Source organism: Papio anubis, chromosome X (assembly GCF_008728515.1).
Source record: "Papio anubis isolate 15944 chromosome X, Panubis1.0, whole genome shotgun sequence".
NCBI lineage: Eukaryota > Metazoa > Chordata > Mammalia > Primates > Cercopithecidae > Papio > Papio anubis.
The window spans coordinates 128,904,440-128,930,220 of record NC_044996.1 but is presented as its reverse complement, the minus strand read 5'-3'; the positions used below and the strand labels follow the sequence as shown (position 1 = coordinate 128,930,220).

The 25,781-nt window shown below is 44.1% G+C and overlaps 2 protein-coding genes across 2 annotated transcripts in view; one reads left to right on the top strand and one right to left on the bottom strand.

Annotated features, from left to right (window-relative positions):
* CTPS2 (CTP synthase 2) overlaps positions 1-25,781 on the bottom strand; it is a 124,978-nt gene that overhangs the window by 61,339 nt on the left and 37,858 nt on the right. The window contains exons 11-12 of the mRNA XM_031660604.1: positions 22,591-22,685; positions 19,340-19,396 (exon numbers count right to left, since the gene is read on the bottom strand). Of these exons, the coding sequence (XP_031516464.1) occupies positions 19,340-19,396; positions 22,591-22,685 (152 nt within the window). The remainder of the gene's footprint in view (positions 1-19,339; positions 19,397-22,590; positions 22,686-25,781) is intronic.
* On the top strand, positions 1,046-4,525 carry S100G (S100 calcium binding protein G). Its single transcript, XM_003917452.5, has 2 exons — positions 1,046-1,181; positions 4,421-4,525. Exons 1-2 carry the CDS (start codon positions 1,047-1,049, stop codon positions 4,523-4,525), a joined length of 240 nt encoding a protein of 79 aa, XP_003917501.1. The 5' UTR covers position 1,046.

Here is a 25,781-nt window from a genome sequence, read left to right as displayed (position 1 = left end):
AAGCAACTGTCGAGATGGACCTTTATTGGATCTTGCCCTTAATTATGGATGGAGTTCATGCAGTCTTAAGCCTGGGTGTCAAAAACCATTAATAATTACCCTTAAATGGCCAACAAAAGGATATTTTCATAATCAGGGTGGTGTGCCTGTAAAGACTATATAAGTCTCACGATTCTGCTCAGCTTTTCAAACTCCTCTTTGATTCTTCTAGCTGTTTCACTATTGGGCGACCAGGTTAGTGTGATTTTGGTACTACCTAGAGCTCCTTCTGTTTGCATTAATACTCTGCTTCCTTTCAGAATTGTGTGAAAGATAATGGTCTGGGGAGAAGGTGAGTTTATGCCATCTGAAGATATTCCCTGTAATTTAGAAGCTAGAAGCTGTGGTCAAGTATTCTTGAAGACCACAGCCTGCAGAGTGCAGATCAGGTACATAAAAAGTGAAGAATGCCATTAATTGCTAATAAAAATCTTTGGCTCCAGGGACCATCCCCCCCATCTCCTAACAGATATACTCTAAGAACAGACATTCAACATACTATCTAAGATGGTTTTTTTTTTTTTTTTTTTGCGACGGAGGCTCGCTCTGTCGCCCAGGCTGGAGTGCAGTGGCACCATCTCGGCTCACTGCAACCTCTGCCTCCCGGGTTCAAGCGATTCTCCTGCCTCAGTCTTCCAAGTAGTTGGGACTACAGGCACGTGCCACCACACCCAGCTAATTTTGGTATAGAGACAGGGTCTCACCATGTTGGCCAGGCTTCCACAGTCTCGAACTCCTGACCTCAAGCGATCCACCCTCCTCGGCCTCCCAAAGTGCTGGGATTACAGGCATGAGCTACCATGCCCGGCCTAAGATGCTTATTTTTAAAACATGTTGGCAGTTACTGGTGTCATTCCCACCCCAACGTTCTCTTTTCCTTATTCTTCCCCATTTATGCCAAGGAAATGGCCCAATGGCACTAAAATCCTGCTGACAACCCTCAGCACAAAACTCTGCTTCAGCTTTTTGGTAAGTTTTATTTTCTTCCCAATTTATAGGGCACCAGAATGAGTACTAAAAAGTCTCCTGAGGAACTGAAGAGGATTTTTGAAAAATATGCAGCCAAAGAAGGTGATCCAGACCAGTTGTCAAAGGATGAACTGAAGCTATTAATTCAGGCTGAATTCCCCAGTTTACTCAAAGTAAGTGGCCATCCGCAGAGCCCGCTTAATGGGACTGATGGTGGGGAGGGAGGGAGGGGAGAGGACTCTGGTAAAGCTTTATAGGGACCATCGCTTGAGGGAGGACACATGCAGGTAGGCTTTCTTCCCCTTAAGTCAGGCCACATTTCAGAAGGCAAGCTCTCAGAAAACAAGGGCCAAGCCTTCTATCCCTCCCGCAGCCTCAGCACAGGACTCTGCAGGACTAGCCATGGTAAATGGAAGCAATGCCAAATTATGCCTGGAAGACCCACAAGTCATCAAGCAAACCCACTAAGGCCTTCAGCAACGATTCAGTAATTCTGTGCCAGGCTTTAGGAAAACAAAGAGGATTGCAAAATAGTGTTAGCTGGCCTTGGATGGGCTTCATTTTTATATGTAAAATCCCTCAACAAGACCAACATTTACTTAGCAGTCTGTTAGGAAAACCCACTGACAAATTGCCTTGTCAGCACTCATTTATATTTCAAAAGCATTTAAATTTGTGTTCATCACTTAAATTTGTGTTAATGAGGCAACCATGCATTTCTAAACAACTTTCAAGAAAGGACTAAATTTCCTGGGCCATAAAGTTTCACATCAAAATCACCCCAGAGTTGTCAAAATCAAAATGTATTCAAGGCAACAGAGTGGAGAGAAGAGCTGATCCTCCTCTCTCCAATATACAGTACTTTCCTTTTGCTAAAGAAAAAACTGACTGAGGACATTTGCTAAAGATGGTAAGGCAACTCACTCCAGGAGGGCCATGGCGATCCATACTGAAACAGGTTCTTGCCATGGGGAGAGAGATTGGGCTCAACTCCTAAATGGACAAGTGGGGATTTATGATCATGGAACAGGATGGGGGGCCAATGGATGGAAAATTACCAGGGAAATATCCAGGATAAGGAGTTTTTGGTTAAATTGCCTTGATAGGATCCTAGCTGAAGGCAGGCCAGGTGATCAGATATTAAGGGTGGTCAGATACAAGGACAAAGAGTGGAAGCCCAAGGTCGGGTCTAGTTAAGCAGAGGACTCAAACGAGACAGTCATTGTCATTTTGCAACTAAAAACCATCTTCACAACAGAAATGACATGCAATTGTTCCTTATGACTCAGTCACTATTTAGCTCTAACTTCAGCAGAGAACATTTCTTCAAATATTTTAACCAGCTCTCCAGATTTTAACCAGAAATGTCCCTTCTGCCAATATGACAACTGGAAAGACTTCTGTTTTTAATACTAAAAAGAAAAAAAGCTGAATTCAATGACCCTGTAATCTGATATTTTCTCATTTTCTTATAGTTGAAATACAGAAGAACTTGTAAAAACAGTTAAAATCACTAGCAGAAAAATGGACTTTTTAATTAAAAAGCAAAACAAGTTAGTGAGACATTTTAAATTTTAAAAAACCCTTTATTTTTTTCTAAAAGGAAGAAAAATAATCATCTAACAGGAAAGCCTAGGCCATGTACTCAAACAAGTTAACTCAAAGGGTAACATGAGTAACTTTTTCTATACTTTATGTCCTTCCTACAAAAAGTACATAAGACATAATCTGGAACAAGGTAGGAAGACAAATGGTAAGTTCTGAAAGTGTACTTACATGTACCTGATTATATTTCCATAAGGTTTCCATTACTAAGGTTTTCCACCATACTCTGTTTCCATATATCATCACCATGTATGGTTTAGAATCTAGTAAAGGCTTCAGGAAAACAGTGTTTCATATTCATAAATCAAAGGCTGAATAAGTAACTTACAGTTTGGTCTTGTAATCAAAGCAAAGTGCTGAGTGTTTTTGTAGGAATCTTAGGGGTTAAAACAGATCTTCCATAGAGATGTGTTGCACAACATTGTGAATCTACTTAGCACTACTGGGCTGTATGCTTAAAAATGATTAAGAGCATAAATTCAATGCTATGTGTTTTTTTACCACAATTTATATATACATATATGTAATATAGTCTAATTTGAAACTGACAAACTGAACTGTTATTTCAATCGGTTTTCTAAATAGTATTTTGCACAGATAGACTCCTACCTGAAAATCCAAGTAGTAATGGCTTTAAGGTTAGAGTTTTATGGTAGAGACAAAAATTAAGTCCGCTTAAGACACTGCAGGAAGTTCAGCAGTCAAAAAGCCTGCACACGATCTCACATGACATCTCAAGCAGTGGTTCTCCAAGTGTGGTCCCAGAGCAGCAGCACTGGCACCACCTGGGAAGCTGCTGAAACTATAGATTCTCCAGCCTGGACAACACAGCAAGACCTTGTCTCTACTAAAAATTTTCAAAAATTAGCCGGGTGTGGTGGTGCATGCCTTTAGTCCCAACTACTTGGGAGGCTGAGGCAGGAGGATCATTTGAGCCCAGGAGGTGGAAGCTGCAGTGAGCTGTGATCATGCCACTGCACTCCAGCCTGGGTGACAGAGCAAGACCTTGTGTACAGATTCTCAGGCCCCACCCCAGGCCTAGTGAGTCAGAAACTCTGGAGGTGGGGCTGGCAATCTGTATTTGCTAAGGCCAGCACGCCTATCGTGTGATTCTGATGCCTGCTAAAGCATGGGAACCATTGAGCCAAAGTCATTTTGCATAACTCAGCGTTTGGGAAAAACTGGGCAGTGGTTAGTTAAGGGGTTGAGCTCTGGAGTCAATGTGTGGACCCCAACCCCTCTGCTAACCAGCTGTGGACGCTCAAGCAAGTGACCGGCTATCTCTGAGCCTGTTTCCCCACCTGTAAAGTAGATCTCCCTCATAGCGTGGTCGAAAGGATTATAGAAGGAGCCCTCCCAGCCTGCTGCCTCATGTAATATGTCAGCCCTAGCCCTGGAGCAGGAGACAAACCCAGCTCCCAGGAAAACCTTGGGGCAGGGGTCCTCAACTGTTTGTGCACCATGGGCAATCCAGTGAAGCCCAAAGATCCCTTCTCAGAAGAATGTTTTTAGAGGCATAAAGAAAAAGACCCAAGATTACATAAGAAAACAACTGTATTAAAATACACATTGTATTAAAATAATAAATGTGTGATATGGGGGGGGAAAGGTAGCCAGTTCTATGACACAGAGCAACATGACAGCTAGAGCTGGTCTCCCTCTGTTAGCTATTAGATGCATGTCACTGGAAACCTGGGCTGCCGCCTTCGCACACAGACCCAAGGCCTCTAATTTCTGAGAACGTGTAGCAGTAACTGATTCATTTTTTCTCCCCTCCCCTCTCCCATTCTTTTTTTATCTAAAACAGGGTCCAAACACCCTAGATGATCTCTTTCAAGAACTGGACAAGAATGGAGATGGAGAAGTTAGTTTTGAAGAATTCCAAGTATTAGTAAAAAAGATATCCCAGTGAAGGAGAAAACTAAATAGAACCCTGAGCACTGAAGGAAGAGCACCTGTGCCGTGGTTTTATCCTATGTGGAATCCCCCAAAGTCTCTGGTCTAATTCTTTGCAATTATAATGATCTGGCTGTGAGGTTCAGTTATTATTAATAAAGAAATTATTAGACATACCTTACTTTGTTAAGTACTGACCCTCATAACATAATAGACTTGAAAGTAACCTCAGTCTGATTCAACTAATTCTATAGATTTAAAAGAGAGAGAGAGAGGGAGGCTGAGGCAGGAAGAACACTTGAACCCCGGAGGTCAAGGTTGCAGTGAGCCATGATCACACCACTGCACTCCAGCCTGGACCACAGAGGGAGACCCCGTCTTAAAAAAAAAAAAAAGAAAGAGGCCGGGCGCGGTGGCTCAAGCCTGTAATCCCAGCACTTTGGGAGGCCGAGGCGGGTGGATCACGAGGTCAGGAGATCGAGACCATCCTGGCTAACATGGTGAAACCCCGTCTCTACTAAAAATACAAAAAACTAGCCGGGCGTGGTGGCGGGCGCCTGTAGTCCCAGCTACTCGGAGGCTGAGGCGGGAGAATGGCGTGAACCCGGGAGGTGGAGCTTGCAGTGAGCCGAGATCGCGCCACTGCACTGCAGCCTGGGCGACAGAGCGAGACTCCGTCTCAAAAAAAAAAAAAAAAAAAAAAAGAAAGAAAGACATGTGATGGCCAAGATACCTCTGTGATCCTGCCCAAAACTACAAAGATGGTGTGGGAGACCTAAAAAGAATCCAGAAATGCCAAACCAACTCCCTTGCTCCACTTTTCTGCCAGAATCACCCTGTTGCTTGCTCTCCTTCCTTAACTCCTCAGTGCTCGGGTCATCTCCAATTTCCACTCTGATCTCACACTATCCACCAGCGAGTGAGAAAAACACTTCACAAACAGACACTTGACATCATGCTATCTCCCAGACCTCGCTGTGCTTTCTTAATGAATGACCCTACAGAAGGAACACAGGACCTAGAGGCGGCCCCACTCATCACTGACCGGGTGGCCTCGCGTCTACCAGCCTAACGCTGTGGTTCTGGCATGTGACGTGTCATATAAAAGATCACAGGAAGACCTTGGGCCCTCTCAACTCTTGGCATCCTGTATCCTGACAAAACAGCCAGCCCTCAAGTTCAAGTTCCACTTTTCGCGTCCAGCTGGGGGATGCAGGGGGTGAAGTGACGACAGTGGGGAATATGGAGGCACGAAGCGCAGAGAAGGGAAGGGAACTTTCTGCTACCCCTTACCAGATAAGAGTTCAAATGTTAACTTCAAGTTTGTCCAAGTTACCAATGGCTCAAGCTGACCCCAATAGCCTGCTCACAGCAGTGCCCCAGAAGCTAGATTTTTATTTCTTCTTTATCCTCGCAACTCTCCTCCGCAAAACACCCATGAAGTATCAAAGTATCAGTATTGGGTCCCATTGCCTTTGAACGGTCTCTCTCAACCTTTCTTATTTTCTTTTTTTTTTTTTGAGACAGAGTCTTGCTCTGTCGCCCAGGCTGGAGTGCAGTGGTATGATCTTGGCTCACTGCAACCTCCGCTTCCTGGGCTCAAGCAATTCTCCTGCCTCTCAGCCTCCCAAGTAACTGGGATTACAGGCGTGTGCCCCCACACCCGGCTAATTTTTGTACTTTTAGCAGAGACAGGGTTTTACTATGTTGGCCAGGCTGGTCTCAAACTCCTGACCTCAGGTGATCTGACGGCCTCAGCCTCCCAAAGTGCTAGGATTACAGGTCACACCCAGCCTCTCTCAACCTTTCTTAAGCCATTATCACCCTCCTAAGGAGCCTTGTTAAACACTTGTTTCTAATCGCCACCCTCCAGGAAATTTTAACTCCAGAGATGTCTTGTGCATCTGTTTATGTGCTGTGTGTGTATCTGTGCTTTAGACATGAAGATTTTTTTAACCCCACTGCTGCCCTCCCCACCAAAAACCCAATTGTAATCCCCTTGGGAGTGACATGATATGCTTTTGAACAATGTTCTTCAAGCAGTTTATTATTTTTACCTCACTCTCTAGAGCCCAGACTGCCACACTATACTTCCTGTAGTTGACATCAGAAAGATATGGGATCATTTCCGCTTTCAAAATGTAGAAAATGATGCAACTGAAGGAGTTTCAAACTACATAAGCCCTCTAAAGATTCTGCTATACGGCCCTACCCTCAAGCTGAAAATCACTGCCTGCAAAGTACTGCCTTTGACTTATTTTCAGTTTTAGGGATTTTTTGTGTTTTTTTGTTTTTTGTTGTTGTGGTTTTCGGTTTTTTTTGTTTTTTGTTTGTTTCTGTTTTTTTGATAGGGTCTTGCTCAGTAGCCCAGGCTGGAGTGCATTGGCATTTTCAGGGCTCACTGCAGTCTTGACCTCCTGGGCTCAAGGGATCCTCCCACCTCAGTCTCCCAAGTAGCTGGGACTACAGGCATGTGCTACTATGCCTGGCTAATTTTTATTTTTTTACTTTTTATAGAGACAGGGGTCTCCCTGTGTCGCCCAGGCTAGTCTCAAACTCGTGGGCTCAAGCAATCCACCCACCTTCATCTCCCAAAGTGCTGGGATTACAGGCATGAGCCACCATGCCTGGCCTTTTTTTTTTTTTTTTTTTTAATCCAATGAACTTGAATGTGTATGCTGGGTTCTTCTGTCAGGTTGGCTGCTGTCATTTTTCCAGAAGCTGGATGACTCTCTGAAGTGGGCAGAGGAGCACATACCCACACTCCCACCTCATTTACCCATAAAAGGCTGGGCAGGCCCAGGCTTCTCTCTGGGGTGTTTGAGCTCAGAGAGAGAGAAGTAGCAGTTGATGTAAGCACAGGGGTGGTGGGGACAGGGTGACCAAAGTGAACTGGGCACAAGATGAGTAACTGGTATATAGTGACTTGGAAGGCAAGGTGCTTGAGATTTCCTGGAAAATCTCTGCAAGTGCACAGTAGAAACTATTATCATTGGTTACGTACTTCAAGAGGACTGGGCAGATGGCGGGGGCAGGAATAAGAGAGCCACTACTCACTTGACAAACTCTTGGACATTTTGATTTCTGAGCCATATGGATGTGTGTCCTATCAAAAAGAATAAATGAAAATGTTCAATAGTAAGAGAACACTTTGTAAATCTCTGGCTGCTGCTCTTTGTGATTAGCCTCTCAGCACTCTTATTTGGAATAATCCGAAAAATACAACTATCTAAATTTTGGGAGGAGAGTATACTTGTGGAGATTTGGGAAGAAAGAAAATAAGTATGGAAGTTTCCCCTAATAATAAAATGAAATTCATTGGAAGCCATTTCAAACATTTAGAAAGCTAACTAGAAAAGTAGAAAAGTGGCGAGGCGCAGTGGCTCACGCCTGTAATCCCACCACTTTGGGAGGCCAAGGCAGGTGGATCACTTGAGTCTAATAGTTCAAGACTAGCCTGGGCAACATGACGAAACTCTACAAAAAATACAAAAATCAGCCAGGCATAGTGGCACACACCTACAATCCCAGTTACTCAGGAGGCTGAGGCAGGAGGATTATCTGAGCCTGGGAGGTGGAGGTTGCAGTGAGCAAGATTGTGCCATTGCACTCCAGTCCAGTCTGGGTGACAGAGCAAGACTCTATCTCAAAAAAAAAAAAAAAGGTGATTTCTAACTCACCAAGAAACAGAGGAGATTTTATAAACAGTTGAGGGACCGTTTAAATACAATTTGTATCATTCTAACTCAACACAAGAACATTCTCATGGTATTAAAACTCTTTTTTTTTTTTTTTTTTTTTTTTGAGACGGAGTCTCGCGCTGTGTCACCCAGGCTGGAGTGCAGTGGCGCGATCTCGGCTCACTGCAAGCTCCGCCTCCCAGGTTCACGCCATTCTCCTGCCTCAGCCTCCGAGTAGCTGGGACTACAGGCGCCCGCCACCACGCCCGGCTAGTTTTTTGTATTTTTAGTAGAGACGAGGTTTCACCATGTTAGCCAGGATGGTCTCGATCTCCTGACCTCGTGATCCACCCGCCTCGGCCTCCCAAAGTGCTGGGATTACAGGCTTGAGCCACCGCGCCCGGCCGGTATTAAAACTCTTAAACATTTCTAATGACTCATTACATTCCACTGTACAGATACCCCATAATAGTCTTAACTATTTCCCCATTGTGGGGCATTTAGATTGTTGTCATTTCCGATTCTTCCAAATGTTATGATGAGTAGACTGTTGTCATTGCTAATTCTTCTAAATGTAATGAGTACCTATTCATATTTCTGTCAACATTTCCGATTTCCTTAGGAGAATTTCTGAGAAGTAAATGTCTGAGTCAGAGGGTATGGATTTTGTATGGTTTATCAAACAGACCACCTAACTGATTTCCCAAAAGGTTGTATGGATTCATAACTCTACAGGCAGGAAGGAGAATGCCAGCTTCACTCCCCAGAGAGCATTTGCTGGTCTCATTTTAACAACTGTTTTGTTCATGATGGTGCACATTTTTTATCTGTTGCTGGTTGTAATAAGAATCTCTTACTATTTCACCATGAAGTTTACTCAGCTATTGCTTTGAGAAAGATACTCTTCTTCTTCTTTAAGAAGTACTGGTCTCTTCCTAGTTCATTGTGAGACTGCGGGCACCAGGTTTCGATATTGAGCATGTATGGCGCTACAGGGTTTCTCTCTTTTGTTCAATCAATATAATGTGTTAATTTAATTCCCAGGATAAACACACTACCCAGTCATGATCATTCTTTAATGCTGTTAAATTGGATGTTCTAATATTTTATTTGAGATTTTTCACATCTTCATTCCTAACCAACGTTAGTCTATGGTTTGGGTTTTTATTATTTGCGGTGTGTGTTTTGTTTGGTTCTGATACCTAGCTCATGCTAGCTTCTCATTTTAGCCTATGTTCATTCTAGGTATCAATTAGCCCCTCGCTGAGTTAATATACATTATCTATTTCAATTCCAACATATATAAAGTACCTATTATGGGCAAGGCACTATACGAGATGCCATGAGAGATACAAATTTCCAGACCTCTGAGATTCTAAGTCAGTAAGTCTGGGACCAGGTCAGGGGAAGGATTCCTCAGAAAAGTAGCATTTCAACTGCACTTTGTAGAAAGAACCTTGAGGGGAGCATGCAGGAAAGGGGCAGCAGTGGGCATTCAGAGAGAGAGAAAATAGCCCGAACAAACACATCATGCCCAAATGCAAGGCCATTCAGAGAACGCGCACACCCTGTTTGGGGTGGAATGTCAAGTATGAGGAATGAAGAGGGCACACCCGCTTCAGATCATGAAAGTCTTTGGTCGCCATGCTGAGTCCACCCAAGGTCACAAAGGGAGTAAGAAGGTGTAGGAGTCACAGAATGACCAAAAAAAAAAAAAAAAAAAAAAATTGTATATATTCAAGGTGTACAACAAGATGTTTTCATCTATGTATACACTGTGGGAGGATTACCACAAGTAAGCTAACATATTCATCACTTCACGTAGTTACTGTTGTGTGTGTGTGATGAGAGCAATGAAGATCTACTCTCTTAGCAAATTTCAGCCTCCCAAAGTGCTGGGATTACACTGTTATTAACTATGGTCCCCATGCTGTACATTAGATCTCCAGAATTTATTCATCTTATAACTGCAAGTTTGTGTCCTTTGACCAACATCTCCCCATTTTTCCCACTCCCATTTCACCCCGGTAATATCACTCTACCCTCGGCTTCTACTTTGATTGTTTTAGATGCCACATATAAGTGAGATTATACAGTATTTGTCCTTCTGTGCCTGGGTTATTAACATAATGTCCTCCAGGGTCATCCATGTTGTTGCAAATGGCAGAATTTCCTTCTTTTTTGAAGCTAAGTAGTACACACCCCACATATTCCATTTTCTTTATGAACACTTAGATTGATTATGTATCTTGGTTATTATGAATAATGCTGCAACAAACATGAGTGCAGATATCTCTTGAACATACTAGTTTCATATCTTTTGATATGTTTTGGATACCCAGTAGTGGGGTAGGTGGATCATATGGTAGTTCTATTTTTAATTTTTTGAGGCACCTCCACACTATTTTCCATAATAGCAATGCCAATTTACATTCCCACCAAGAGTTTGCAAGGGTTCCCTTTCAGGAGAATTTTTCTTTCTTTTTTTTTTTTTTTTTTTTTTTAGACAGAGTCGGACTCTGTCACCCAGGCTAGAGTGCAGTGGCATGATCATGGCTCACTGCAGCCTCGACCTCAGGCTCAGGTGATCCTCCCATCTCAGCATCCTGAGTAGCTGGAACTACAGGTGCACACCACCATGCCCAGTTAACTTTTAAATTTATTTTTTATTATTTATTTATTATTTTTTGAGACGGAGTCTTGCTCTGTCGCCAGGCTGGAGTGCAGTCGCACGATCTCAGCTCCCTACAACCTCCACCTCTCGGGTTCACGCAATTCCCCTGCCTCAGCCTCCTGAGCAGCTGGGACTACAGGCACATGCCACCATGCCCGGCTAATTTTTTTGAATTTTAGTAGAGACAGGGTTTCACTATGTTGGCCAGGATGGTCTCGATCTCCTGACCTCGTGATCCACCTGCCTCAGCCTCCCAAAGTGCCAGGATTACTTTTTTATTTTTTTCTAGACATGAGGTATCGCCATGTTGACCAGGCTGGTCTTGAACTCCTGGGCTTAAGCGATGCTCCTACCTTGGCTGCCCAAAGTGCTTAGATTACAGGTGTGAGCCACCGTGCCCAGGCAAGAACTTTTCTTTCTCTGAGTAGAAAAAAGTTACCTCAGCCAACACTCTGATGTCAACTCTAAACCTGCTATCCCCACAGAGGCAGTATCAAAGGAGTATTAGGCTCCCAGAGTGATCTGTAACAAGCTATTTAACCCATATTATAGCTGTATTTTTTTTCTTTTTTTTTTTTTTTTGAGACAGCATTTCACTCTTGTTGCCCAGGCTGGAGTGCAATGGCACGATCTCGGCTCACTACAACCTCTGCCTCCTGGTTTCAAGTGATTCTTCTACCTCAGCCTCCCAGTAGCTGGGATTACAGGCACCCGCCACCACGCCCAGCTAATTTTTTGTATTTTTAGTAGAGACAGGGTTTCACTGTGTTGGCCAGGCTGGTCTCAAACTCCTGACCGCAGGCAAGCCACCAGCCTCAGCCTCCCAAAGTGCTGGGATTACTGGTGTGAGTCACCACACCTGGCCTATAGCTGTATTCCTAATGACTGCTTTTGTAGAAAAAACGTTTTTTAGCCCTAACTAACCTCCAAGTGATTTCTATATGATCTTTTTAATAGTCAGGAGATGCTTACTTCAACACTCTAAATGCAAACAAATCCTCAAAGTAATCAAAATTGCCTAAAAGATAACCCTAAGTGGGCCGTCTGGGTTTTTTCCAACACCTCTTAATTTCCATTCCATATGAAGTTGTTGAAAAATAATATAGATGAGGAAAATATTTTAAACAGGGCTTCAACTAAAGGCAGGAAAATGTTATGCATTAATTAATTATACTTAATGTATAACAAAAATCAACTTTCACCCAAATCAGCTTTTAATTATGTGGCTGTTTCACAAATCTACGATGGTAGATGTAAAATTCACTTAACCCTGAAAATTCCTGGATCAAAAAGGGATAAATGACGTCATACCTATGATAAATAATGAAAACTGAAATAATATCAAATACCGAAATCTCAAATATCCATTTGCATCTTGTTAAAATGCTTTGAATTTCTCCCTGTTCCTTTCCAATACCACCATTCAAGTGTGCATGTGTGTGTTGATGTCTTCTGAAGGTGGAACATGAATTCTGTCTTCAGGGTGTAATAGCTTATGTAAATTCAGAATTTTTAGTTACCTTTTTCAACAAACAGAAAAGAAATGCTTAGAGTTAAGCACATTCACATGCCTACACATTAGACTGAGATTGTTCATATATATATGTATATATATGTGTGTATATATATGTGTGTGTGTGTATATATATGCCTCAAAACCTGAAAATATTCAAAACACAAAGTCCAAAATGCTGTGAACTACCCTACAGATGAACTGGAGAGATCTGAAGCCAAATTCAAGGTCAAGGATGTCAGCAGCAGCCATGTGACTGATACAGAGTTAGAATGTAAGTCAGCAACAGCTACGCTCCTGGTTATGTACCATCTAGAAGGCAGCTGAGACTACTCTGAAGCAGGGCCAAAAACCAGAGTTGCTATAGAACCTTAAGTATTCTGCAAAGTCCCAGAGCCTTCACTTTCACCTTGTGGATTGAGCAGAGAAATGACACAATAAAATAAATTTTACTCATTCTCTCCTGGGCACTCTGAGACGCAGAAAGAGTCTACCTTAACCCTTAAGGAAAAATCTGTTTCTCTTTTTATGTGTGTAAGAGACACCTTCTCTTGGATCTGTTCTGGATGCCAGTGTCTCTACTGATTTCATAATCAGCCATAGCACTAATCATGCATGCCAAAGGAGGGTTATGATGGCCCATGAACAGATTTTAGGAGTAAATATTCCCTATAGAAGGCTCCTGGTTTCCAAATTGTTTACTTTCCTAGCTAGAAGAGCCAGAATGACCAATCCCCACAAAGTAACCGTTATTTGCTCAAGCTTAAGTAACTCTGCAGGCTTCATGGTGCTTGCTGCCTTATGATTCTATCTCCTTAGTCTTTTTTTTTAATAAGACTTCTGACATCGATACAAATGCTGGCTCTTAAGGCTATTTTTCTCCAACAAACTGATTGCAGGCCATAAAGATGTTCAATAGCAATTAGCTTTTATTGTTCTCATCTCACTTATGTGTATAGGAGCCATCAAAATGTAAAATGCACACATCCTCTGACTTAGCAACTCCCCTTCTAGGAATTTATCCCTGCAGATGTGTTCACGCATGGGTGCAAGGATATATGTACATGGATACTAATTTGCAGCATAATTTAAAGAGCAAAATAATGGACACAAACTAAATATGAGACTGGTTAAATAAATAAGGATGCAGCCATGTAGCATACAGCAGGGCAAGCACACCAAAGATATCCCTGCACATTGATGTGGAGTGATCAGTAGATAAAGCAAGGTGGGAACAGTGTCTGGAGCATGCTACAAAGTTGTTTTGTTTGGTTTTGTTTTGAGACAGGGTCTCGCTCAGTCACCCAGGCTGGAGTGTAGCGGCGCGACCATAGCTCACTGCAGCTCAACCTCCCGAGCTCAAGTGATCCTCCCACCTCAGTCTTCCGAGTAGGTAGGACTATCGGTGCATGCCACCATGCACAGCTAATTTTATTTATTTATTGTAGAGGCAAGGTGTAACTATGTTTCCCAGGCTGCTCTCCAACTCCAAGACTCAAGCAGTCCTCCCGCCTCAGCCTCCCAAAGTGCAGGGATTACATGAGACACTGCACCCAGCCAAGATTTTTTTTTTTTTTTTTTTTTTTTTGAGACGGAGTCTGGCTCTGTCGCCCGGGCTGGAGTGCAGTGGCCAGATCTCAGCTCACTGCAAGCTCCGCCTCCCGGGTTTACGCCATTCTCCTGTCTCAGCCTCCCGAGTAGCTGGGACTACAGGCGCCCGCCACCTCGCCCGGCTAGTTTTTTGTATTTTTTAGTAGAGACGGGGTTTCACCGTGTTCGCCAGGATGGTCTCGATCTTCTGACCTCGTGATCGGCCCGTCTCGGCCTCCCAAAGTGCTAGGATTACAGGCTTGAGCCACCGCGCCCGGCCAAGATTTTTTTTTAAAGGGAATACATATTCATACGTGTGTGGCTAAGTGGGTACACACACACACAAACACACACACACAAATCTCTGAAATAACTAAAGAAATGCATCAGCTGAGCTCCTGTAGTTCCAGCTACTTGGGAAGTTGAGGTGGGAAAATAACTTGAGCTCAGGAGTTCGAGGCTGTTGTGTGCTATGATCAAACCTGTGAATATCCAGCCTGGGTAACATAGTGAGACGGCCCATCTCTTTAAAAAGAAAAAAAGAAAGAAAGAAATGGATCAAAGTACTTGCCACTGGGGAAGGGAACTGAAGTGAGGTGGTGGCAAAGGAGAGACAGTTCTGTACCTTTTCTGCAGGGCTTAACTTCTTTACCCTGTGTATAAAATTTTTTTTTCTTTTTTGTTTTTGAGGTGGAGTCTCGCTCTGTAGCCCAGGCTGGAGTGCAGTGGCGCAATCTCGGCTCACTGGAAGCTCGTCTCCCGGGTTCACGCCATTCTTCTGCCTCAGCCTTCCGAGTAGCTGGGACTACAGGCGCATGCCACCATGCCTGGCTAATTTCTTTGTATTTTTAGTAGAGACGGGGTTTCACCGTGTTAGCCAGGATGATCTTGATCTCCTGACCTTGCGATCTACCTGCCTTGGCCTCCCAAAGTGCTAATTACAGGCGTGAGCCACTGCGCCCAGCCGTGTGTAAAAATTTTTTAATGCACATACACATACCCCCAGTAAAGAATAATCATCAAAGAATTAACCTTGCCAACACTATCTAACAGTGGCACCTACTGGTAAAATCGCTTCCTATCCCAAAGTGTATCTTAGAAAAGAAAACCCATAGTTTTCCTGGCACAACCATTTCAGCTATTAGTCAGGAAATATGTTTATATTAAAGGCTCATAAGGAACCCTTCATTGGCATTAGGCCTTCTGAGCATAAGAGTTAAAAGTACCATCTGGCTGGTAAGTTATGGTTCATTATGGTTTGAGTTACAAGCTACAAAAAAAAAGAGTGGAGAATGCTTCTATGTGCTTCCGTGGGGTGATCTCCAGCATATAGTGTTAAGCGAAAAATGCAAGGCAGGACAAAACTGTGCAGAGTATGCTACCATTTCCCTAAGAAGGACAGTGGATTACAAAGACATACAGCTTTACTTATATCTAAAAAATGGGAAGATAAACCAAGAAAAAAAGAATGAATGCTTGCCATAAGGGAAGGCAGTGAACAGGCTACAGGGGACAGAAATAGAACTAGATTTCTCTAAATCAGTGGTTCTCAACCAGGGTGATTCTGCTCCTGTCCCCAAGAGATATTTGACAATATCTGGAGGTACTTTTAGTGTCACAATTGGGCAGGGGTGAGGGAGTGATACTGGCACCTAGTGGGCAGAAGCTCCCACACACAACAAAGAATAATGTGTCCCCAAATGTCGATATAAGGAACTTATATCTAGAATATATAAAGAACCGTTACAATTCAATAATAAAAATACAAATATCCCAATTTTAAAATAGACAAAGGATGTGAATGGACACTTCTCCAGAGAAGACATACAAGTGGCCAATAAACACATGAAAAGATGCTCAACATCCTTAGCCATCAGGCAACTGCAAATCAAAGCCACAATGAGATACCACTTCACATCTACTAGGATGGCTATCATCAAAAAGACAGAAATAACAAATGTTCACAAGGATATGGGCAAATTAGGACCATCATACATTGCTAGCAGGAAATTAAAATGTTGCAGCCACTTTGGAAAATAGTCCTGCAGTTCCTCAAAGGGTTAAACACAGAATTACCATATGACCCAGCAATTCCACTCCTGGTGAAATGAAAACATATGTCCACACAAAAACTTTCACATGAATGTTCACAGCAGCATTACTCACAACGCCAAAAAGTAGAAACAATGCAGATGTTCATCAATGGATAAATAAAATGTTGCATGTCCATATAATGAAATATTAATCAGCAATAAAAAGAAACAAAGTACTGATACATGTTACAACATAGACAGACCTTGAAAACATTATCCTAAGTAAAAGCAATCAGTCACAAAAGGCTACATATTGGATGATTCCATTTACATGAAATGATTCAAATAGGCAAATCTATAAAGACAGAAGGTAGACTAATGGTTGCCTGGGGCTGGTGGGGATAGGAGGTTTGGGGGTGTCAGCTAAGGTGTGTGGGATTTCTTTCTGGAGTAATGAAAATGGCCCAAAATTGCTTGGAATAAGAGTGGCACAGATCTGTGAATATGCTAAAAAAACATTGGAATACAGTTTTTTTGTTTGTTTTTTGAGAAAAAGTCTCATTCTGTTGCTCAGGCTGGAGTGCAATGGCACAATCTCAGCTCACTGCAACCTACGCCTCCCGGGTTCAAGCAATTTTCCTGTCTCAGCCTCCCTAGCAGCTGGGATTACAGGCATGCACCACCACGCTCGGCTAATTTTTTGTATTTTTAGTAGAGATGGTGCTTTAACTTGTTGGCCAGTCTAGTCTCAAACTCCTGACCTCACCTCAAGTGATCCACCCATCTCGGCCTCCCAAAGTGCTGGGATTGCAGGCGTGAGCCACCATGTCTGGCCGGATTATATAGTTTAAATGGCTAAATTTTGTGGTATATGAATTATATCTCAATAAAGCTGTTTTTAAAAAAAATCATGATTGTGAGGCGCGAGCTCCATTAGAAGGAGGTGCCCAGCAGCAGGCACACGATTGGGTGTGCATGGGTGGCTGGCAAACAGCCTGACTGAAGGCCAACCATCATCTTGCAGAGCTCGCTCTGTTAGTGGTGAGCAGAGTAGCATGGGGCAGAGGGCAGAGGCAGGTAAAGAAAAGAGGTCAGGAAAGCCTTCCTCAGGTGAATAGGAAGTTGTTGGTAACTGAGTTGGTTTTTTTTTTTTTTTTTTTTTTTTTTTTTTTTGAGACGGAGTCTCGCTCTGTCACCCAGGCTGGAGTGCAGTGGCCGGATCTCGGCTCACTGCAAGCTCCGCCTCCCATTCTCCTGCCTCAGCCTCCCGAGTAGCTGGGATTACAGGCACCCGCCACCTCGCCCGGCTAGGTTTTTTGTATTTTTGTAGTAGAGAAGGGGTTTCACTGTGTTAGCCAGGATGGTCTCGATCTCCTGACCTCGTGATCCGCCCGTCTCGGCCTCCCAAAGTGCTGGGATTACAGGCGTGAGCCACCACGCCCGGCCTGAGTTGTTGTTAATTAAATTCTTCATTGGTTTCATTGAGATTCCAGGGGGAAAGGGATTTTAGGCAGGTGGACATCTCAGGTATGCGAAACCTCAGACTGCATCTGAAAACTAGTTCAGACTGTCCAAATGTAAAACTCAAAGCATGTAGCCTGGGCAACATAGTGAGACCTTGTCTCTACAAAAAAAATCAAAAAATGAGGTGGGAAGATTGTTTGACCCCAGGAGGTCTAGGATTCAGTGAGCTGCGATCATGCCACTGCATTCCAGCCTGTGTGACAGAGTGAGACCTTGCCTCAAAAAAACACAAAACAGTAGCCGGGCGCGGTGGCTCAAGCCTGTAATCCCAGCACTTTGGGAGGCTGAGACGGGCGGATCACAAGGTCAGGAGATCGAGACCATCCTGGCTAACACGGTGAAACCCCGTCTCTACTAAAAAATACAAAAAACTAGCCGGGTGAGGTGGCGGGCGCCTGTGGTCCCAGCTACTCCGGAGGCTGAGGCAGGAGAATGGCGTAAACCCGGGAGGCGGAGCTTGCAGTGAGCTGAGATCCGGCCACTGCACTCCAGCCTGGGCGACAGAGCCAGACTCAGTCTCAAAAAAAAAAAAAAAAAAAAAAACACAAAACAGAAAAAAACTCAAAGCCTGGGAGGAATCAGGATGCCATGGGATGAATCAGCAAAGCAGCAGGTGACAGAGCACAATGGCTTTGGGACCCAGCCCAGAATCCTGGACTGAATATGTTAAGGGAAAAGAAACTGATGGAAGATGAGGACTGGCAGCAGAATCACTGTCACTTTTGTTTTAGAAAGACAGATGACCACCAGTGTGGAAAATAGGCAGACTGGCGATGAGTCTGGAGACAGGGCAGCTCATTTATTTATAGTAGATGTTATAAATTGTTGTCACAGTCAATTTAATCCTTTCCTAAACATTAAGCTTGAAAGCTGCGACAAAGAGAAATCAGTCCAGGATTATGACTGTCTTTAAAGCATAGCTGAGAAGATGGACTATCAAGAACAAAGGGTTTAATATAAGAATAATATAATTTGGTCTGGCGCTGTGGCTCAAGCCTGTAATCCCAGCACTTTGGGAGGCCGAGACAGGTGGATCACGCAGGTCAGAGATCGAGACCATCCTGGCTAACACGGTGAAACCCCGCCTCTACTAAAAATACAAAAATTAGCAGGGATGATGTATGGGCGCCTGTAGTCCCAGCTACTCGGGAGGCTGAGGACAGGAGAATGGCGGGAACTGCAGGCGAGCTGCAGTGAGCTGAGATCCGCCATGCACTCCAGCCTGGGCTTACAGGAGCGCAGACCGGGCCTCTGAATAATATAACTTAAAAATGTTCTGGTGCTAAAGAAAATAATAGATCCCCCTTTTTGTAGAGGGAGTCTCCCTACCTCTGTCACCCAGGCTGGAGTGCAGTGGCACGGATCTCAGCTCTCACCGCAACCTCCACCTCCCCAGGTTCCAGCCATTCCTCCTGCCTTTGCTCCTCCCCGAGTAGCTGAGATTACAGACGCCACCACATCCAGCTAATTTTTGCATTTCAGAGAATTGTGGCTCTACCCATGTTGACCAGGCTAGTCTCGAACTCCAACCTCAAGTGATCCGCCTGCCTTGATCTCCCAAAGTGCTGGCATTGCATGGACACGCACCCAGCCACAGCCCTTATGAATTTAGGCAAGAGCCAGACCCAAGTGACAATGACTGACCCAGAAAGATAAACAAGCCACTCTTACCAGAGTGAACTTCGAGATTTGGCCTACCCTGGAATCAGCATCTGAAGATTAAGAAAGAGAGTTCAGTAATTCACCAATAATGCTGAAAAATATTTGAAGAGAAAAATTTTTAAATAAATGTCATTGAACCTCAAACTTACCTTTCAAGTTACAGTTTCTGCAAGTCCTATCACTGCTAGTTGCATCCTGCCAAGACAAACTCCTATTTTAAAAAAAAGCCACATATGTAAAGCAAAATGAACTCACTTTGTATTTGTTCATATTTTCTGGGTTCATTTGTTGGCTGCCTGCTCTATCTGGAATGTAGAGTCCCAGAGAGCGTGACTGCCTGTTTTGCTCCCTGCTGTCCCTCAGAACAATCCCCAGAGAGCAGGGCAGGGGCTTAGACTATCAAGAAGCCACCTAAGTCCCAAAGTTGACAAGAAGGAACACAAGGTCAGAAAAGTGCAGAGTCAACTGGGCACAATGGCTCAAGCTCGTAACCCACCCTCGGGAGCCAAGGCAGGTGGGCAGGATTACTTGAGGTCAGGGAGTTTCGAGACCAACCTGGCCAACATGGTGAAACCATGCCTCTACTAAAAAATACAAAATTGGCCAGGCATGGTGGCTGGCACCTGTAATCCCAGCTACTTGGGAGGCTGAGGCAGGAGACCACTTGAGCCCAGGAGGCAGAGGTTGCAGTGAGGCTGAGATCACACCACTGTACTCCAGCCTGGGTGAGAAAGAAGGAAGGAGGAGAAAGAGAAGAAAAAAGAGAAAGGAGGTGAAGGAGGGCTGGCAGTGGCTCACGCCTCTGTAATCCTGTAGCACTTTGGTTGGCCGAGGTGGCGATCACGGTGATCAGGAAATCGAGACCATCCTGGCTAACACAGTGAAACCCTGTCTCTACTAAAAAAAAAAAAAAAAATACAAAAAAATTAGCCGGCGGGTGGTGGGCGCCTGCAGTCCCAGCCACTGGGAGGCTGGAGGCAGGGGAATGGCATGAACCCAGGAGGCAAAGCTTGCGGCGAGCAGAGATCGCGGCTCTGTGCCCGACTCCAGCCTGGCAACAGAGTGAGACTCTGGTCTCAAAAAAAAAAAAAAAAAAAAAAAAGAGAGAGAGAGAAAGAAGGAGGGAAGGAATGAAGAAGGAAGAGAGGGAGGGAAGGAAGGAAGGAAGGAAGGAAGGAAGGAAGGAAGGGAAGGGGAAGAGGAAGGGGAAGAAAGAAAGTGGAAAGAAAGAAAGAGAGGGTTGGCTGGTGGTTTCACGTGCCTGTAATCCCAGCACTTTGGGAGGCCGAGGCGGCGGATCACAGCAGCCAGGAGATCGAGACCACGGTGGAAACTGCTCTAATAAAATACAAAATTGGGCCGGGCTGCCAAGCTGTGGGCTTCGTAGTCCCAGCTACCGGGAGGGGCTGAGGCAGAGAATGGCGTGAACCCGGAGGCGTGGAGGTTTCTTGCAGTGAGTCGAGATCGCCAGCCACTGGAAAATTCCAGCCTGGCGACAGAGCTTGAAAGACTGCCCCAAAAATAAAAAAATAAAAAATAAAATAAAAATAAAAAAAAAAAGAAAGAGAGAGAGAGAGAGAGAAAGAAGGAAGGAAGGAAGGAAGGAAGGAAGGAAGGAAGGAAGGAAGGAAGGAAGGAAGGAAGGAAGGAAGGAAGGAAGGAAGAAAGAAAGAGTGAGTCCCTGAGACCAATCTGCCACCTTCTAGATTTGTCCCTGAGTTGAGGCATCTCAGTGGGCTGCAGTGCCTGATTCCTTCAGAGAACATCTAACACCCCAACTCGGAGGGAGTTTCCTGGGCTAAGATTTCCCACTCCTTCTCATGGTGACTTCACAGCCACAAACACAGGATTGGCCAGAGGGTGAGCGCCTACAGGACATCAGGCTGCTAACCTGCAGGACAGCCCCATAACCTTCACTGTAAGGAAAAGCAGCAGTGGGGGGTGGGGGGTGGAGACTCCACGGTGGGCTTGAGCATGGTGGGCAGCAGGGAAGGAGACACACAATGGGACTGAACAGAGTGCTCAGTGATGAAGACAGGCAGACCTGTGTCGCCCAAGCCTGTTGCCACAGGGATGCTCCCAGACCCAGCTCTGCCTTCACTGCAGTCCACCAATTCTCTCCACTAAACACATGCCAAAGAGCATCCCAGATGCTCCTCCGATAGATACATAAGAAGTACACAGGGGAAACAAAGAAGGGAGCAATCAATATATCAGGGACGCCAGAACAGAAGTCAGTAAGCAGGAAACAGCTGAATGCTGGGGGGTGGGGGTGGCGGTGAGGGGGATTTCAGAAAGTTCCTTATGGCTGGGACATAAAGAGATGCTATGCTAGAGGAAAAGCTAAAGACCTGCAAACCATTCCATACCATTAAAATAGTCTGAGGAACATTACCCACATTTAGACAGAAACTTCAGAAGAAAACAATGGCTCCCAATGAGCTTAGACCAGTAAAAGGAAACAAGGTATCCAGGTAACTACTTCAGGCTTCTATTTTGAAAATGGATCCTAAGAGGAGACAGTCTAAGAAGCTAATCAAAGAGCAGGTAATGGGGGGAAATAAATGGTCTGCTGGCACTAAAAGCCTGTCCAATCGGCTCATAAACCCACCCAGCCGTCCACTGCACAGTGGGAAACACAGCCTCTCCACACTCCCCCTCCTGCCTGAGTCCCCAGCTACGGGGCTGCCTCTCCCTCGTCAAGGTCTCATTTCCTCTGGTTTCCCTGGTACAGAAGCCATACTTCACAATTTGAAGAAAAGCATTAAAAAGGCTCAACTCGGCCGGGCATAGTGGCTCAAGCCTGTAATCCCAGCACTTTGGGAGTCTGAAGCCGGCAGATCGCTTGAGCCCAGGAGTTTGAGACCAGCCTGGGCAACACAGCAAGACCCCATTTCTAAAACACACACACACACAAAGTAGCCAGGCACAGTGGTGTGCACCTGTAGTCCCAGCTACTCTGGAGAGTGAGGTGGGAATTGGAGAAGGTAAGCATAGTTGCAGATGGAGCCTCCTCCCAGCCTCTGCTACCCAGCCAGAATAGCAGCAAGTTCTCCTAGGGTGAGAAACATCTTCTGTAAACGGTCAGATAGTAAAGATTCTAGCCTCTTTCAGATAGTAAATCTTCTAGGCTGTAGGGTCTGAAACTGACGTTGGACCACAAAAGCAGCCATAGACAATATATAAACAAATTGGTGTGGCTGTGTTCTAATAAAGCTTTATTTATAAAAACAGGCTGTGGGCCAAATTTAGAATATAGTTTGTTGACCCTATAGCAGACTATTTGGCACCTGAACTTTCAAATCCGAGTTCACACCTTTATGATAACAAACCTTTAGTGTTACCCCACCTAGGTGTCAAAAATCTAATAAACTCATAGTCAAGGTCAATAAACATGAGTTTTACCCAGAAAAGGAATCTTCTTTGTCCTTGCCCAAGAAATCGCCTGGAGTTTTCCCAATGTTCCTCTGATTCCGAAGCCTCCAGGCACAAGAATACCACTGAAATCAATACAAAATGAGGGTAAACTTGACTATCCATTATTTTTTTTTAACTAGTGTTTTCAGCCATTCATGCAATGCTTGCTCCAATCACTAGTGACTATGCTCAAGCTCTATTTTCAGAATCAATCATATGACTTCACACCCTGAACTTTTTTTCTGAAATCTTCCCAATGTTATGAAGAAATTGTGACAATTTCTCACAACTGACCTCAATATATATTGTATGATAAGTCTTTGTGGCATCAGAGTGTACTAACTGGGAAACCCAATTCAATTAAGAATGGCACTGGGAAAAGAAACTGAATGAAAATAGGTTAAGGTTCTTTCAAAGCACTATTATAAAAATGTTAAGATCTCTTATATCATCAGAAAGAGTTAAATTGGAAAAATCAGCCTAAGATTTCAAATGCTAATTAAGTAGTGGCAAATGAAAATTTCTTGGCTAGAAGACTTTAGCGACCTAGGCAAACACAACAGCAACACAGTTCAACAGAAAACCCAGGAGGATCATGCTAACCTCATGATGCAATGCTGCCCCCAAGAGTTCTGTCAATTACTTGCAAAATAAAACCTAAAATCTAAGACATGTGGAAAAGAAAATATAATCAAGAGAGAAAGGGCTGCTCTGTCAATGGAGTAGCTTATTCTTTATTTCTTTACTTTCCTAATAAACTTGCTTTCACTTTACTCTATGGACTCACCCTGAATTCTTTCTTTAGCGAGAGCCAAGAACCCTCTTTTGGGGTCTGGATTGGGACCCCTTTCTGGTAACATCTATTTTGCAACCACAGAAGGAACAATACTGAGTACGTGGTGGGGTCCAGTTACATCTTTCTTTTCTTTTTTTTTTTTTTTTTTGAGACAGAGTCTTGCTCTTGTCACCCAGACTGGAGTGCAGTGGCGCGATCTCAGCCCTCTCCAACCTCCGCCTCCTGGGTTCCAGCAATTCTCCTGCCTCAGCCTCCCGAGTAGCTGGGATTACAGGCGCACACCACCACGCCCAGCTAATCTTTTGTATTTTAGTAGAGATGGGGTTTCACCATGTTACCCACGCTGGCCTCGAACTCCTAAGCTCAGGCAATCCACCCACCTCAGCCTCCCAAAGTGCTGGGATTACAGGCATGAGCCACCACGCCCGGCCTCCAGTAACATCTTTCTAGCGAAACACAGAAGGAACAACACTGAAGAGACCCCCGTACCCAAAGGAAAATCATCTGTGTGCACCAGTTGGCTGACTTTGGGTAAGTGGGGTGCATATACCCAGGTAAAGGATGGGATTGGGTTAGAGGCCCAACTTAGCGGAGTTAGAGTCTCTCCTAAGACAGAGAGGGTTAAAGGCTCCTCTCAATAAAAGGCAAGGATGCTTGACTGACCTTGGGTTCGAGGTACAACTTAGGAAGGTTAGAGTCCTTCCTAAGGTTTAGGGGGTTAGAGGCCACTCTCAGTAAAGTCCCTCTCTGCTAAGAATGGGTTTGGCACTATGGGATGTTAACTGCTATTCTCTTTGGATTATTCTGCCTTGCACTCTTTGCTGATAGTTATGGGTGACAGAACTAGGCATGTACAGGACCATGGGACATGGGGAGCTTTTTCCTCCCCAAAAGGGGAAACTTGAGAGCTGATGAGACTCCTGGAAAAGATCCCTTCAGGACTGACAAGCAGCCACCTGAACTTTTCAGTGTCGCCGCAATGGGTGTGTCTTTCTCTGGACTCCCTGAGCGCTTTGCCTTCCCCAAAATGCCACGGGCAATGCTTTTCTCCCTCTCTCTCCTTTCCTTTTCTTATCTTTTCTATTGCTCAAGGCGACCATCTTGCCCAGAGACAAGTTGAAATTCCTGGTCAGAGGTTGGATTAATGATGATGGGGCCCAACCGGGGACAAGTTTGAGCCTTGCCAGTAAGATACTGGGTGCTAGGGAGAGTGGCTAATGTCGTTTTGTCACACATATTTTGCTCTGGCCAGAACGGGAAAAGATAATTTTCCTTTGTGTTGTAGCTTGGCCCCCAGGGCTGTGGTGCAGCCAGCCAGGTCACTAGGGCTGCTCAAGGAAAGGGAACCCAGAAGCCTAGCATACTGACAAAAGGCTAAGAATTTTTTACTGGTCAGACTTCTGGCTTCTCTCTGTGCAAATTGGTTGAATGAATGGTAAAAATCACTGTTTATCTCCTCTGTAAAGTTTTGATTAATGGTAAAAAGGATTTGTGAGGCTACTCTTAAGCTACAGTGAATCTGGTGTGCTTTGTGTGTCTTTCCGTATTATTCTGTTATAACGAGGGGTACCTTAGGATAGGATGTGGGCCTAGGACCCCTGTAAGCCTGCTGTTCAAGCCATCCCAGCAAACTGGTCAATCACAAACTTTGCTGTAGGTCCCTGAAGAAAAACTGGATAAGGGTTCCCTCTCATCTTGTTTCATGTCCTTGGGAGCTTGACCTTGTAACCATGTGGCAGTACTTTCTCTCGGTCTCCACCATCACAGTGGCAACCTGGGTTCAGGGTTCAATTCCTAGTTTAGGGGATAAGCCTTTCTGATTGATATTTGGGTGCTTACAGCTACTGGATCTTCTTTCTGTCTGTGCATTTATATGTATTGTATGTGTGATGTAAAAAAAAAAAAAAGCTTTAATTGGTTTAAAAATAGTAAGGCTTAAATCAAGTATTTTGTAAGAAAAGTAAAAATCGTAATGACTTTTAGTTCACATAACTTTAGTAATCTTTGGGTAATAAAAACAGCTTTAAAGATTATTGGGAAAATAAAGACATTTGGTCTAAATTAGGCAGGTCAGATTAGGTTTTCTCAATGCTTTAAGGTCATAAACTGCTTTGACTTTTGAAAATTGTTCAATTTACCTACTTTGGAGCATTAGATTCTAGATAAGGCCTGGGGACATGTTGAAAGTCATGCCCCCTAGCTATGCTAGAAAAGGTCAGACCTTATCTAGTGTCCTAGGCTCCATACCTAGTACATAATTAAAATTGCTTACTAACCAGATTTTTCACCAAAAGTAAAAGTTGCTGAGAGTTAACAGTGTAACCTGTAATTGAGACTACTGAAGAAACAGTTTTACATGCAAGTTGTAAAAGGAAAGTGAAAT